This window comes from Ascaphus truei, chromosome 3 (assembly GCF_040206685.1).
Source record: "Ascaphus truei isolate aAscTru1 chromosome 3, aAscTru1.hap1, whole genome shotgun sequence".
Lineage (NCBI taxonomy): Eukaryota > Metazoa > Chordata > Amphibia > Anura > Ascaphidae > Ascaphus > Ascaphus truei.
In genome coordinates, this window is record NC_134485.1 from 85,104,960 (window position 1) to 85,118,358 (window position 13,399).

The 13,399-nt window shown below is 47.5% G+C and overlaps 1 protein-coding gene across 3 annotated transcripts in view; it reads left to right on the plus strand.

Annotated features, from left to right (window-relative positions):
• The window catches only part of LOC142491624 (smoothelin-like protein 2), a 108,603-nt gene that overhangs the window by 42,482 nt on the left and 52,722 nt on the right, over positions 1–13,399 (plus strand). For all 3 annotated transcript variants that reach the window (XM_075594458.1, XM_075594459.1, XM_075594457.1), the window contains 2 exons: positions 7,333–7,420; positions 9,406–9,627. In XM_075594458.1, coding sequence (XP_075450573.1) covers positions 7,333–7,420; positions 9,406–9,627 — 310 coding nt within the window. The remainder of the gene's footprint in view (positions 1–7,332; positions 7,421–9,405; positions 9,628–13,399) is intronic.

Below are 13,399 nucleotides of genomic sequence, written 5' to 3' on the forward strand. Positions count from 1 at the left end.
TATCCGTGCGTTAAGGGAGTAACATGCGCGTTACCATTGTTTTCGGTGACGCTCGTCGTAAAATGGAAAAATAATGCATTGCATTGAGGGGAGTAATGAAGTCTGCTTCCGCTGCATTTGAAAAATTCTGCGGACAGAGCTGCAAGCACGGTTAGCTCAATATAAGAATTATATATATATATATATATATATATATATATATATATATACGTATATATATATATATGTATATATATATATATATATATATATATATATATATATATATATATATAATCAAAGGCTCCTTACCAGGCAGACCAGAGAATCCAGGGAATCCAAAGCAGGCACAGCAAGGAAGAGACAGCACACTTGTTAGCAAAAAGAATTGTATTAGTGAAGCAGGCACAAAACACCAACGTTTCGGTCCTAAAAACAGGACCTTTATCATATATCAATATATATATGAGATCAATATTACAGGTAACGAGCTCACTACAAAGATTTTAAGGAGAGGGAATTTTCAGCTGGTAATCCAACTCCTGTGCTTCGCGTTGGCTGGATAACTCTTGGGTTAACTTGTGTGAACTGGTACAGAATGTTCCTGGCTCCACATGTGGATGGAGATAAGTAGCTGTGAAAGCCTTTTTTCTATTTGTCTTTTGAGATAGTGGATTAGTTCTCTCATGTCTTCACTTCAGCTGAATACAGGAACACCAGGCATTGCAGGGAACCTGGATTCAAAATCGGAAACGTACATGTCTCCTCTTCCTGGAATAGTTACTGCTTCTATGTCACAGATATGATAATACTAGCTTCGCCCGGGGAGCTGCCGGCACATCTCCCTGCGCTGCTGCTGCATCTCCCCTCGCTGCCGGCACATCTCCCTGCGCTGCTGCTGCATCTCCCCTCGCTGCCGGCACATCTCCCTGCGCTGCTGCTGCATCTCCCCCCACTGCCGGCACATCTCCCTGCGCTGCTGCTGCATCTCCCCTCGCTGCCGGCACATCTCCCTGCTTAACCCCGCCCCCCCCCCCCCCACTGCCGGCACATCTCCCTGCGCTGCTGCTGCATCTCCCCTCGCTGCCGGCACAACTCCCTGCTTAACCTCCCCCCCCCCCCCCACTGCCGGCACATCTCCCTGCGCTGCTGCTGCATCTCCCCCCACTGCCGGCACATCTCCCTGCGCTGCTGCTGCATCTCCCCTCGCTGCCGGCACATCTCCCTGCTTAACCTCCCCCCCCCCCCCCCCCACTGCCGGCACATCTCCCTGCGCTGCTGCTGCATCTCCCCTCGCTGCCGGCACATCTCCCTGCTTAACCTCCCCCCCCCCCCCCCCACTGCCGGCACATCTCCCTGCGCTGCTGCTGCATCTCCCCTCGCTGCCGGCACATCTCCCTGCTTAACTTCCCACCCCCCCCCCCACTGCCGGCACATCTCCCTGCGCTGCTGCTGCATCTCCCCTCGCTGCCGGCACATCTCCCTGCACTGCTGCTGCATCTCCCCTCGCTGCCGGCACATCTCCCTGCTTAACCTCCCCCCCCCCCCCACTGCCGGCACATCTCCCTGCGCTGCTTCTGCATCTCCCCTCGCTGCCGGCACATCTCCCTGCTTAACCTCCCCCCCCCCCCCACTGCCGGCACATCTCCCTGCGCTGCTGCTGCATCTCCCCTCGCTGCCGGCACATCTCCCTGCGCTGCTGCTACATCTCCCCTCGCTGCCGGCACATCTCCCTGCTTAACCCCCCCCCCCACTGCCGGCACATCTCCCTGCTTAACCCCCCCCCCACTGCCGGCACATCTCCCTGCTTAACCCCCCCCCTCCACTGCCGGCACATCTCCCTGCGCTGCTGTCGCATCTCCCCTCGCTGCCGGCACATCTCCCTGCTTAACCTCCCCCCCCCCCACTGCCGGCACATCTCCCTGCGCTGCTGCTGCATCTCCCCTCGCTGCCGGCACATCTCCCTGCTTAACCCCCCCCCCCCCCACTGCCGGCACATCTCCCTGCTTAACCCCCCCCCCCCACTGCCGGCACATCTCCCTGCTTAACCCCCCCCCCCCCCACTGCCGGCACATCTCCCTGCGCTGCTGTCGCATCTCCCCTCGCTGCCGGCACATCTCCCTGCTTAACCCCCCCCCCCCCCCCACTGCTGGCACATCTCCCTGCGCTGCTGCTGCATCTCCCCTCGCTGCCGGCACATCTCCCTGCTTAACCCTCCCCCCCCCCACACTGCCGGCACATCTCCCTGCGCTGCTGCTGCATCTCCCCTCGCTGCCGGCACATCTCCCTGCTTAACCCCCCCCCCCCACTGCCGGCACATCTCCCTGCGCTGCTGCTGCATCTCCCCTCGCTGCCGGCACATCTCCCTGCTTAACCCCCCCCCCCCCCCCACTGCCGGCACATCTCCCAGTGCTGCTCTCGCATCTCCCCTCGTTGCCGGCACATCACCCCGCCCCCACCCCTCCCCCCTGCAGCTGGCACACCTCCCCACGCTGCTGCCGCATCTCCCCTCACTGCCGGCACATCTCCCCCCCCTCCTCCCCCCCCACTGCCAGAACATCTCCCCCCCCCACCAAATCTTTTTTTTTGTTTATTTTAATATATGCAGCCTTTGATTACCTTTATTGAAAACAATTACCTAAGCTGCCGATTGATTCGTTATCTCGTCTTGCAGTTTCCTTCAGTCAGTGTAACTCAGCAGCTACAATGTATTCTTATATTACTAAGGAAACATTATCTATTGTTACAGTTTGCGGCTCAAACTGCTGGGAACATTGGCAACAGATTATCAAAACCAGAAAAGTCTTGCGAAGATCTTGCACTGCTGGGGAGGTGTGTTAGAACCTCTTATAGAAATCTAAGGATGCTCAGTATTTAAAAAAAAAATTAGTAAGTATTATCTAAGACTACGGAACTGATTTATTTAAAAAAAAACACACGTGTAGGATATTGCTGGGATTGCTCATTTAAAGGTCCTCGGGATGTGGGGTTTCCAGGACAAAATCAGTTGCCTTTGTGGTAATGAGAGCTACATTGATTGGAGCGTGGTATGATGGGGGTGCAGAGATTTGATAGTTGCATACAAATACAAGCAGGGCCGGCTGGGATGTTTGTGGGGCTTGGGCAGGGACATGTGTGGAGATCTTACCTTCTCCGACGGCATCTCCCAGCATCTCCTCCTGCAGGGTCTCGTCATCATGGCTGACATCGCAGAGCCATGCAGCGTCGTATTGTCATGGCAATGTGACTACCGTGACGTTTCGTTGTTATGGCCATGCAAGACCATGATGAAGGGACCATGCAGGAGGAAAAGCCGGGAGAGGCCGCCAGAGAAGATAAGAGCGTTACGGAGGCCCCGCACTCTCCCCCGGCAATCAGTTTAATTGTTGTGGGAGAGAGCGCGAGGGCCTCTGTATAATGATAGAGCGGAAATTACGAAAAAGGCTGAGCACAGCAAAAAAAGGATGCAGATAAAATTAATTATTTATTTGGGCATAATAGCCAAAAACGATCAAACAGGAAAAAAGGTCCTCTGACGCGTTTCGCAGGGAGCAGATAGAGGTGAGAGGGGTGTCTCTGTGTGTGTGTGTGTCTCGAGCTCGTCACACCTTTCACCATTGTGTCCAGTATTTTTGGAGAAGCCACCTGGCAACCCTAGATGTAATGCCACTTTATGCCAGAATCGGTAAAGGACAATCTATGCAGTTCTGTTGCATGTAATAGACATACACTGTATGTGGAAAAATTCTTCCACCTACTGCAGAGCACACAGAGTTGAGCAATGTGGCCTGCTGGTGCTGCCCTTCTGTGAAGCATTCAACCCCTTACTATATGAAAGGCACTTCTGGGGCATGATTGTTTTAACAATGAAGGAAGCCGGGAAAGCATATATTTTGGTATATTATTATGTATTATGTTTTTCACTGTTGCTAACTCCTTTTGCCTCTGCCCTCATCCCCAACATCTTCACGCATACTATTGCAATTCCACGCGCTTGCCAGCCTGGTTGTGTAAAACAGTAAAAAAAGAAAAAAGGGGCTTTCGAGCCATGCAGATGTGGCCAGACTTGCAGTCCCTGGAGCCCCCGCACGAGAAGCAAAACGCGGTGGCTCTCGGGACGGGAAAAGCCGCGGCTGCCTGCGGGAAGTCGGTTCTTCTGCATGGGATCACAGAGATTCCCTGCTGAGGTCTGCCTTCCGAGGCTTCCCCTGGCAGCGCAATCATTAAGTCTGGTTACATCTGTCTGTATCAAGCGGAGGACACTGCAGATTGCTCCAAAAACTGGTACATTATTGCGTCATTTTGACTCTGCGCCACGTTTTGTCAGGGTATCACGGTGCTTCACTTTCTGTTTTGCTCCACTTGTGCCAGCGACAGGTATAAGCCCAGTATTATAATGACATGTATCAAATTTGCAGCGAGAACTGTTGCATGTTTCCTTTCTCTTTGCATCAAATAAATCCAGCAGATCTGAAGGGGTGTTAACCTCCGCTCATGAGAGATCTGCCCCCCTCCCAGTGGGAGATGCACAGCTTCTGCTACCTGTGTATGGTGCGGACACCTGTTAGGATCAGGAGAGCTGAGTTGGATCTGCGATGGTATAGAGATCAGGACAGGCTTATGTTCTTTCTGTAGTTCTTCTCATGGTGTTAGCGCCTCCAGCCGTAGCGGGCTCCAGGGTGTCCAGAGATCAGCCCCCACTATTGCATTTGTCTCCCTCCCGTCCAAGGACTGATACAGCTCAACCCCGTTATAGCGCGATCCGCTATATCGCGGATCCGCTTATAACGCGGTGTAAGCGTGGACCCCGAATATATTTACTCACACACATACACACACACACACATACACCCCCCCACCCCCTACCTCTTGTGTTGCTAGGGATCTTGGGGGGGCTGCTGGGGGAACATGCTGGGGCTGCCGACGCCTCACTCCTGCCTCCTCCCTCTACCCAATATGCCTGGGGATCGTGGTGGGACTGCTGGGGGATCGTGGTGAGGCTGCTTGGGGAAGTGCTGGGGCATCATAGTAGGGCTGCTGGGGGATCGTGGTGGGCTGCTGGGGGATCATGGTGGGTTTGCTGGGGATCATGGTGGGGCTGCTGGGGATCATGGTGGGGCTGCTGGGGGGAAATGCTGGGGCTGCTGGGGAAAGTGCTGGGGCTGCCGGCACCTCCCTCCTGCCTCCTCCGTCCGATCGGGCGCGCGGCGTCCATTTTTAAAAAAAATTAGCGCGACCCCGGTTATAACATGGTCGGATTTGGTGGCCCCCGAGGACCGCGTTATAACGGGGTTCAGCTGTACTTAGACAGGAGTGTAATAACAAGGGTCTTTATTGCATGGCACCCACTGCAGATCTTCCTTACAGCGATGCAGAGTCTCAGAGGTCTCAGGCCTCTGGATGGTGATGGCCCCTGGTCTTACAGGGCATCTGTGGCTGATCAGATTGGTTACGGATACCAAGAGTATGGAGAATGTGATAGAGGAGAGGGTGGTCCACGGTATCAAATGCTGCAGAGAGGTCGAGTAATATGAGCACAGTGTAATGACCTCTGTCTTTGGCAGCATGGAGGTCATTAGTTATTTTAGTGATGGACATCCAAATATAACAGCATCTATCTGCAATCATACATCCTTTCTTTGGTAACCAGGCCCTTTTTGCTTTACAGATATGTGATAACCGCATATTTCTAATATTGTAAATATTTCCGCATATTTCTGTGATTGAAATGTGATGGTGCTAGGGAGTACTTGGTACCACAGCTACAAGCCTATAGCACCTCTACATCATTTTGATTTAAAAAAAACAGGTCTGTGTTTATGCCTCTCCCTCCTCACCTAAGAAACATTTATTTTTGGTGCCTAGTGAGCACTGTTCTATAGTTTCAAAACATTGTGTTCTCCTGCAGTCTAACATAGTGCTAGGGTTGCCATGTGGCTTCTCCAAAAATACTGGGCACAATGGTGAATGATGCGACGCACTCAAAAAATAAATAAACAAGTGGCATAATCAGAATTATAGGCAATCTCAAAAATACACAATTCAAAGAAGTACACAGGAAAATTCGTGAAAAGGGCGTCACACATGATTCGGGAAACAGCTCTTTGTCAAGAAGAAATCTGTGCAGACCTCAACCTACCATGCATGTTTAAATAGAGTAAAATGGAGGCTCAGCATCCGTTCCCACATTTCCCTGGGACGGCCGCCCCCTCTTTCCATTTAAAACTGTGTTGTGCAGTAAAGAAAATAGTCTCATGTATATAATTCAGACTCTGCTGTAAATGTAAGAAACCATCTACATTCCCTTGCCAGATGAAGAACAGGTCATCTATATATTGTCCCCATGTTAAAGGAACAATCCATTTTTACACAGGATTGAAGCCTTGGGTCTCAACCCCATTCATTTCAGCTCGGGGGACACCCTACCTCAGTAGAGACTTACCTCCATTGGGGGTGCGGGTAGCTGCTACGGCTGAGCTAGCTGGGTTTAAAGTTTAAATCTCCCGCATCACGCGGGACAATAGGAAGCAGAACATGATGATGTCACAGCTTTCTATTGGCTTGCAGGACGCGAAAGCTTTAAAAAGAGCCCATTACTTGGTCCCCACAATGCCAGCTAGCTGAGCCGGAGTGGCTACCGGCACCCGCTACGGAGGTATGTATCTCCGGAAACAGGGGGTCCCCAGAGAAACTCTGCTGCTTGTTGATCTAAGAAAAAGGCGGGGAACTCCGTTATCTGACCGTAATAATAAATATACCAGTGTTTTACAGTGAAGCATGTTATTAGGGTTAATATGGGGAGCAAAAAATAATATAGTATGTAATTATTATTACACTATAAAATGTTATTAAAGACTAGTTATAAATAATAAAATTCCTCTGGATTTTTTATGATATATATATATATACTGTATATATATATATATATTCATTAAAAAATTGGAGAGGTCACACGAAAACACCAGAGCCTGTAAGCATCTCTATCTAGTTTAATGTCTAAATTATTTTCTAAACAAGTAAGTAGGATTGAGGACTAAAAAATCCAAAAAGAAGTCTTGTTTCTGGAACACATTCCTCTGCTAAGTGGTCTTCCAACTGGACAAAGATATAATAGGACCTAAAGACTAAATAACTCTGACATTTCTTTAATCCCTTTTGATATATAACGTAACTAAAAGCTTCAAAAAGCCATGCCAGCCATCCAAGGTGCAAATTATGTTTTTTTGCTTCTAAGCCTCTAAAATCCTACTATTACTCAAATTGACATAATCTGTACCCTTATGCCTTAAATGTGATTTCTAATCACCAGCGAGCTGGCAGACTCATGTTATGTTTGGTTCACTTCCTTGGCAGAGCGTTGTGCCAGAGGCGCAGAATGATGTTGACGCCGCAAGAACCACAGGCTCTCCAGTGGTTGAAAACGGACACCAGTCTCTCCATGGTAAGTGTATAGAGTGTCCCAGAACAAAAGAGTCCAAAGTCAGTGCTCAGAAAACATCACAAGCTGTGGGTCCACAATTATATTGTATAGTGTAACCAAGCAGATATTACTGCATCGAGAGTCAGTGTAAATAGTAGCAGAGGCTTATGGTTTGGTCCTGACATGCATTGATTGTAACTCCCTATTGTGAGTAGAACGCAAGCCACATAGCATAGTCCTGTGGATCTGTCTGTTGAATCACAGCCGTGAGACAAGGACATACCAACGCTGGACTTAAGGTCCTGTGTCACCTGGAGTATAAGGCAGTCAAAAATGTATTAACTTAGAGATTTGACCAAGTACAATACTCACGACCTACATATTTCTCCACGATGCGTCTCTGGAAAGCGTGCACACGGCTGAGGCGAACAAGTAACCGGATGTATTTCCACGGGGGGAAGAGCTGCTAAAGAAGATGGAGGCTGGATCGCGGGGAAAAAAAAGTAATTTATTCCATTATGGCGACACAATCAACATCGGGGACCGGTAGAGAAGCTCTAACGCATTTCGCGCTGAAAGCGCTTGACAGCGCAAAACGCGTTAGAGCTTCTCTACCGTTCCCTGATTTTTATAGTGTCGCCATGATGGAATAAATTACTTTTTTTTCGCGATCCAGCCTCCATCTTCTTTAGCAGTGCACCGCCTTGCTCTTCCCCCATGGGAATATCTCCATGGTAAGTGGCAGTAAACATCTAAACTCCACCGTTATCTTTTGAGAGAAGAGGCATCTCATGTTTTCATTAACCTCTTTGCTGACAGATTTTATAATGAAACAGATTATAAAGTATACAGCTGTGGGCTTTCACAGAAACTATTGGGCGTACTCAATAAACTGCGTTAGTGCAGATCGGGGCACTATCTCCCAGAAACTACCATGGACTTTAATGGGCGTTTCTGCGCGATAACGCCCTGATCAACACTATTGCAGTTTAATGAATAGCCTTTAATGTATCTTCATATTTTCTGTGAACATATGTTTAGAACCACAACAATCTTCTAGAAAAGATGACTCCCTCCGTGTGATGTGCATTCACTGGTGCCGAATAGTGCTAATGATTGCCAGGTGAATACTGTACCTCAATTGAGTTGATATTTATAATGAGATTAGGGAGATTTAAATACCTGATCTGGCTAAGAAATTCCTTTACTAAGGGACCATGGACCAATTCAGTCTTCAGATACATCACCCCACAGACTGTTGGCTCTAGTAGAAACCTTTTCAGGTCCTAATAGTAAAACTATCTCGTCAAAGTATACTGAAATGGATCAAAAATGTTCGTCCAGGTAATTACCATTATAATGTAACCTGCTGTCAAGGATGTCATTCCTATTACACTACATGGAAAGGCATATATTTGTGTTATAGATTCATTATTATTATATTTGCATGTCCCCATTCAATGCAAATGTTTTCGCTCCAGAGATGATTTGTTTTGAGTCAGTACATATGATGGGAATGGGAGAAACAGGGTTTTGATTCGTTTTTTTTAAAGTACCCTGTCTTCTTATGGCTTGATTATAAAAAAAAATACATTACAAAAAATAAATACCTTTGTTACAAGTTGTGCAGTAGTTTTTATGCAGGAGAGGGAGTGGCTCAGTGAGTAAAGACACTGACTGGCACTGAGTTTGGGAGCCTGATTCAATTCCCGGTGTCGGCTCCTTGTGACCTTGGGCAAGTCACTTTATCTCCTTGTGCCTCAGGTACCAAAAACATAGATTGTAAGCTCCACGGGGCAGGGACCTGTGCCTGCAAAATGTCTCTGTAAAGCGCTATGTAAAAACTAGCAGCGCTATACAAGAACATGCTATTATTATTATTTCCACGCACACATTCAGTAAGGTCTTGCTTACACATCAGCTGTTCCAAGTACAGGAGTTGGTGACTCAGTATTGAAAGATTAGTTTGTTGACTTTTTTTTTACTGTGTATTCTTCATTTTGTAGATAAAGCGAAAGTCTCCCAGGAGGTGGTCTCCCCTGCTCCAGTTTCCGCAACACAGGAGCATTCTCCGGCGCTGTCTGTGAGGAAGCCGCACCTGCCTGTCACCGCTGTGACAAGAGGGAGCGGCGATACCTATCCCAGTGCGACCAATGGTAGCAGCCGCCAGCACGGACAAGACCTCAAGAGTCCTACTGAGACTTCACCAAAACAAGGCAATGCACTGGGTGAGAGAGCCTTGGCCGACACCTGTGGTGTCTTATTGCTCACTGTGTAAATATCACATTGTTTATCTCGGAAATGAAGGGTCCTGATTTAAACATTAGATTGGGTTCTATTTTTAAATGATGGGCTGTACCCTTAAAAATGGCCAATGCTTTATTGTTTTATAAACCGGTTTATACGTCAGTCCTGATTACTGATTTACAACTGCTATAAAGTAGTTGCATTCCCAATTCTGTACATTTATTACATCTCCAGTACATGTTGCTGAGCACTACGTCTCCGTAAGGCAGAATCCGCCCTAACAATTGTTGGTTTCTTTTTTTCCAGTCGTGGTGAAAACAATGGTTACTGGCTACAGAAGCCGGTCAGCGAGGGGAACAATTCTTCCGCATTGGATATCTGGCATAAATGTAGCCGGCAGCCATTTTGATTTCCAGAAAGATCTGGGAGCAATGTTAGGGTATTTCAGCATAACTAGGGTTTTCTCAGTGGCAACATTTGCATAGTCATGCCGGGGAGGGCCCCCTGGTTCAGTTGGTGTGAGGTGACTTTGTCAGTCATGTCTATAGAGGTTTAAAATTAGACATTTATTGACTGTGCAACTAGAACAGAAAAATACTTGTATTATCCCAATCAGTGCCCTAATGATATACGTACAGTCTACGGGAGTGGTGGCCAAATCTAGTCCTCAATGGCCACCAACAGGTATGCTTCAGCACAGATGGCTCACTGATTGCGATATCTTGACCTGCTGATGACCCTTGAGGACTGGTGTTGGCCACCCCTGGTCTATGACAATAAAAGTGCCACCCCAGCGGCCCTCATGACGTACACTGTCCTGTACTGGTTTTTTTAGGGGCTGTACGCGATCCCGCCCAATCGCGTAACATAGTGAAGGGCCCCACCCCCTTCCCTGTCACATCCGGCCCAACAGGCCGAACCAGGGGCTGATCACGTGATCACTCAGAAGAGCGGTCATGTGATCAGGAAGTGCCGGAGGCTCTGTGGCCACGGAGGTGATAAAATTCCTCTAGCACTGAAGAGGTTAACAGGTCTTGCATACTCACAAACAAGTATTGTACCTGTGTTTTTTGCCCTGTACCCATTATATTCAGCTGTACTATTGCACCTACTTTTGCCAGAGGCTGAAGCGAAGCTTTGGCTAATTAAAGCAGCTGGGAGATTGATGACTGATCTGCTAATGATTAGCTTGGTATAGGGTTGCCAGGTGTCCAGTATTGAACCGGATTGTCCTGTATTTGGACACTCTGTCCAATAAAAAATTGGAGGTAATATTGGACATATATGTGCCCGGTATTACCTCTCTGGACATGTATGTGCCCGGTATTACCTCTCTGGACATGTATGTGCCCGGTATTACCTCTCTGGACATGTATGTGCCCGGTATTACCTCTCTGGACTTGTATGTGCCCGGTATTACCTCTCTGGACTTGTATGTGCCCGGTATTACCTCTCTGGACTTCGTGACCTGACTGGCTTACGGGGCTGTGGGATTTCCCCGAGCAGGGAGAGAGCAGGGCTGCTGCTAAGCGGCTGGGCAGCTCCCTCCATCCTGATTTGCTGTATTACCAAGTAGCAGCCAATCAGGAGAAAGTGTCAGGAGGCTGGGTGTGGGGCCAAAGAGAGGAGCAAACAGCATGGAGGGGGGTGGTGGGGGGTATGTCGTGAGCACGTTGCACCTTTCACCATCGTGTTCAGTATATTTGGAGGAGCCACCTGGTAACCCCAGCTGGATAGGAGGGATTTAGTACCAATAGCATTGTGTGTGTATATAGGTGCAGACAAATAAATCCATAAATACACATCATTTATTGATATGAACAAATGTTGGAGGCTCTGACCCTGTTATGTTTAAAAAGAAAGAAAGAAATGCAGCAAAAATCACAGATTAGTAAAGTCCTTACTGTGGGAATACTTGTTCCTAAAAAGGTATTTTATGTGCTAAGTGCTTTCTTCCCAATTTCAGCACATTGGGGGTGGCAGAGATCCCGCGCTCTTCCCCAAGGCACTTAAAGTTAATGCCGGGGGACCGGGCGAGGCCTCTGCAACCTCTACTTATCGAGGTTCAGCCGGCTTCAGGGCGCGTGACCGTGGCAACGCGGCGTCAAATGACGCTGCGGGTTCATGTGACGTCACGGTTGCCATGGTAACGTGCCGTCGAGTGATGCCGCGGGTCGCGTGACGTCACACGACCCCGCAACGTCATTTGAGGCCGCACCGAGGTAAGGGGGGGGGGGGGGCGCGACAACGTCGGCGAGCAGGGAGGGTGGGTGCAGCAACAAAAGTGTGCGCTCCCCTGCATTAGAGGGTATATGTGGATCATTTCAGCACTTCGGGCTCCAAGATTTGTTATTTAATTATAATTTGTTATAAAGTAAAGGAAATAAAAGTTTCAAGGATTTTTTTTTTTGCCCCGGGTTACATTTTCTTGCCACTTGACTGACACTATTTGCCTTACAATGAAATGTTTGCAGGGATTTATCTGTAAATTTGCATGTAATCTTGTCATTTCTAGGTATTACGATAAATTAGCGTGCAGGACAGGCATGAATCACAGCCTTTCCTAAATATTCTTACATTCCTGACATTTTAAGACGGTAAAGCCTTCCCTCAGCCAGTTGTAATGTCACTCGCCCCGTTATTACACTTATCCCCTGCGGTCACAGTTCTTCTATTTATTTTAAGAGCTCGTTAAAAGTCATTGTTAAGACTAAATCCTATATAATTGCACATCAATTGTGTATTTTTCCTACAATAGGACAGATGCATGTCCCTATTTAAAACCGAAATCTCTCCAAAATGTCGGTGTGAAAATCACAGGAAGTCGCATGTTTCAGTCCCTTCTAGGATCAAAGTAAACTAATTGGATTGTCATATTAAAGCAGCAGTCCAAGCTGCCATTTATTTCTTTATTTATTTCCCCCCTTTAATATGCGCATCAATACAAACTACACACTGACAAGTAATTAGCTAAGTTGCCGATCGACCCATTCTCCTGTGATCGATCGGCGAAGATTCGACTCTGGGGTTTACTAAATGGCTGTCAGTGCAGCAGAAGAGGACTAAAGATGCAAAGTTCTGTGGGGAAGATCATGTGACTAGGCAGACACTAGATACAATTGGTGCACTGCTAGAGGGAGGGCAGGGCTCAAAAAGGGGCGTGCCAGAGCTTGTTTTAGAAGAGGAAGGGGATGCGAATTCGTAAATGGTTACTATAGAAACAAAAAATGCTTGTTACATTATAATACTTTAAAAATGTAATTCAGAGTTGTTTTTTCAACCAAAACAAATTACAACACTGACAGTTCTGAGTGTTTGCATATGATTGTAACACTCAGGCCCATATTTACTAAGCAGTCCTCTGCCCTTCAACACCATGTGACACTAGAAGACACCATACAGCCCACTAACTTGAATGGGCTATGTGATGTCTTCCAGCTCTGGGAGGTACCCTATGGCTGAAGACTTGCTTTGCAAATATGGCCCATAATGTTTCCATGTCAGCCAAATAATGGTTCCAGTCTTTGTCTAATTCCTTTTGTGATATGAGGTCATTGTGGATCTGTAGGAAAATTGTCAAACACTTGACATGAAAATACAAACCTTATCCATTTGACACCGGATGCACAGACAAGATGCTGGTTTCACCTTCAGGGTGATTCAAAAATATCATTTTTTTTATAGAAATCAGGAGATAGTAACTAACTAAAACTAACTAATTTAGGTAGTAATATCCGTAATACAATCAAATAA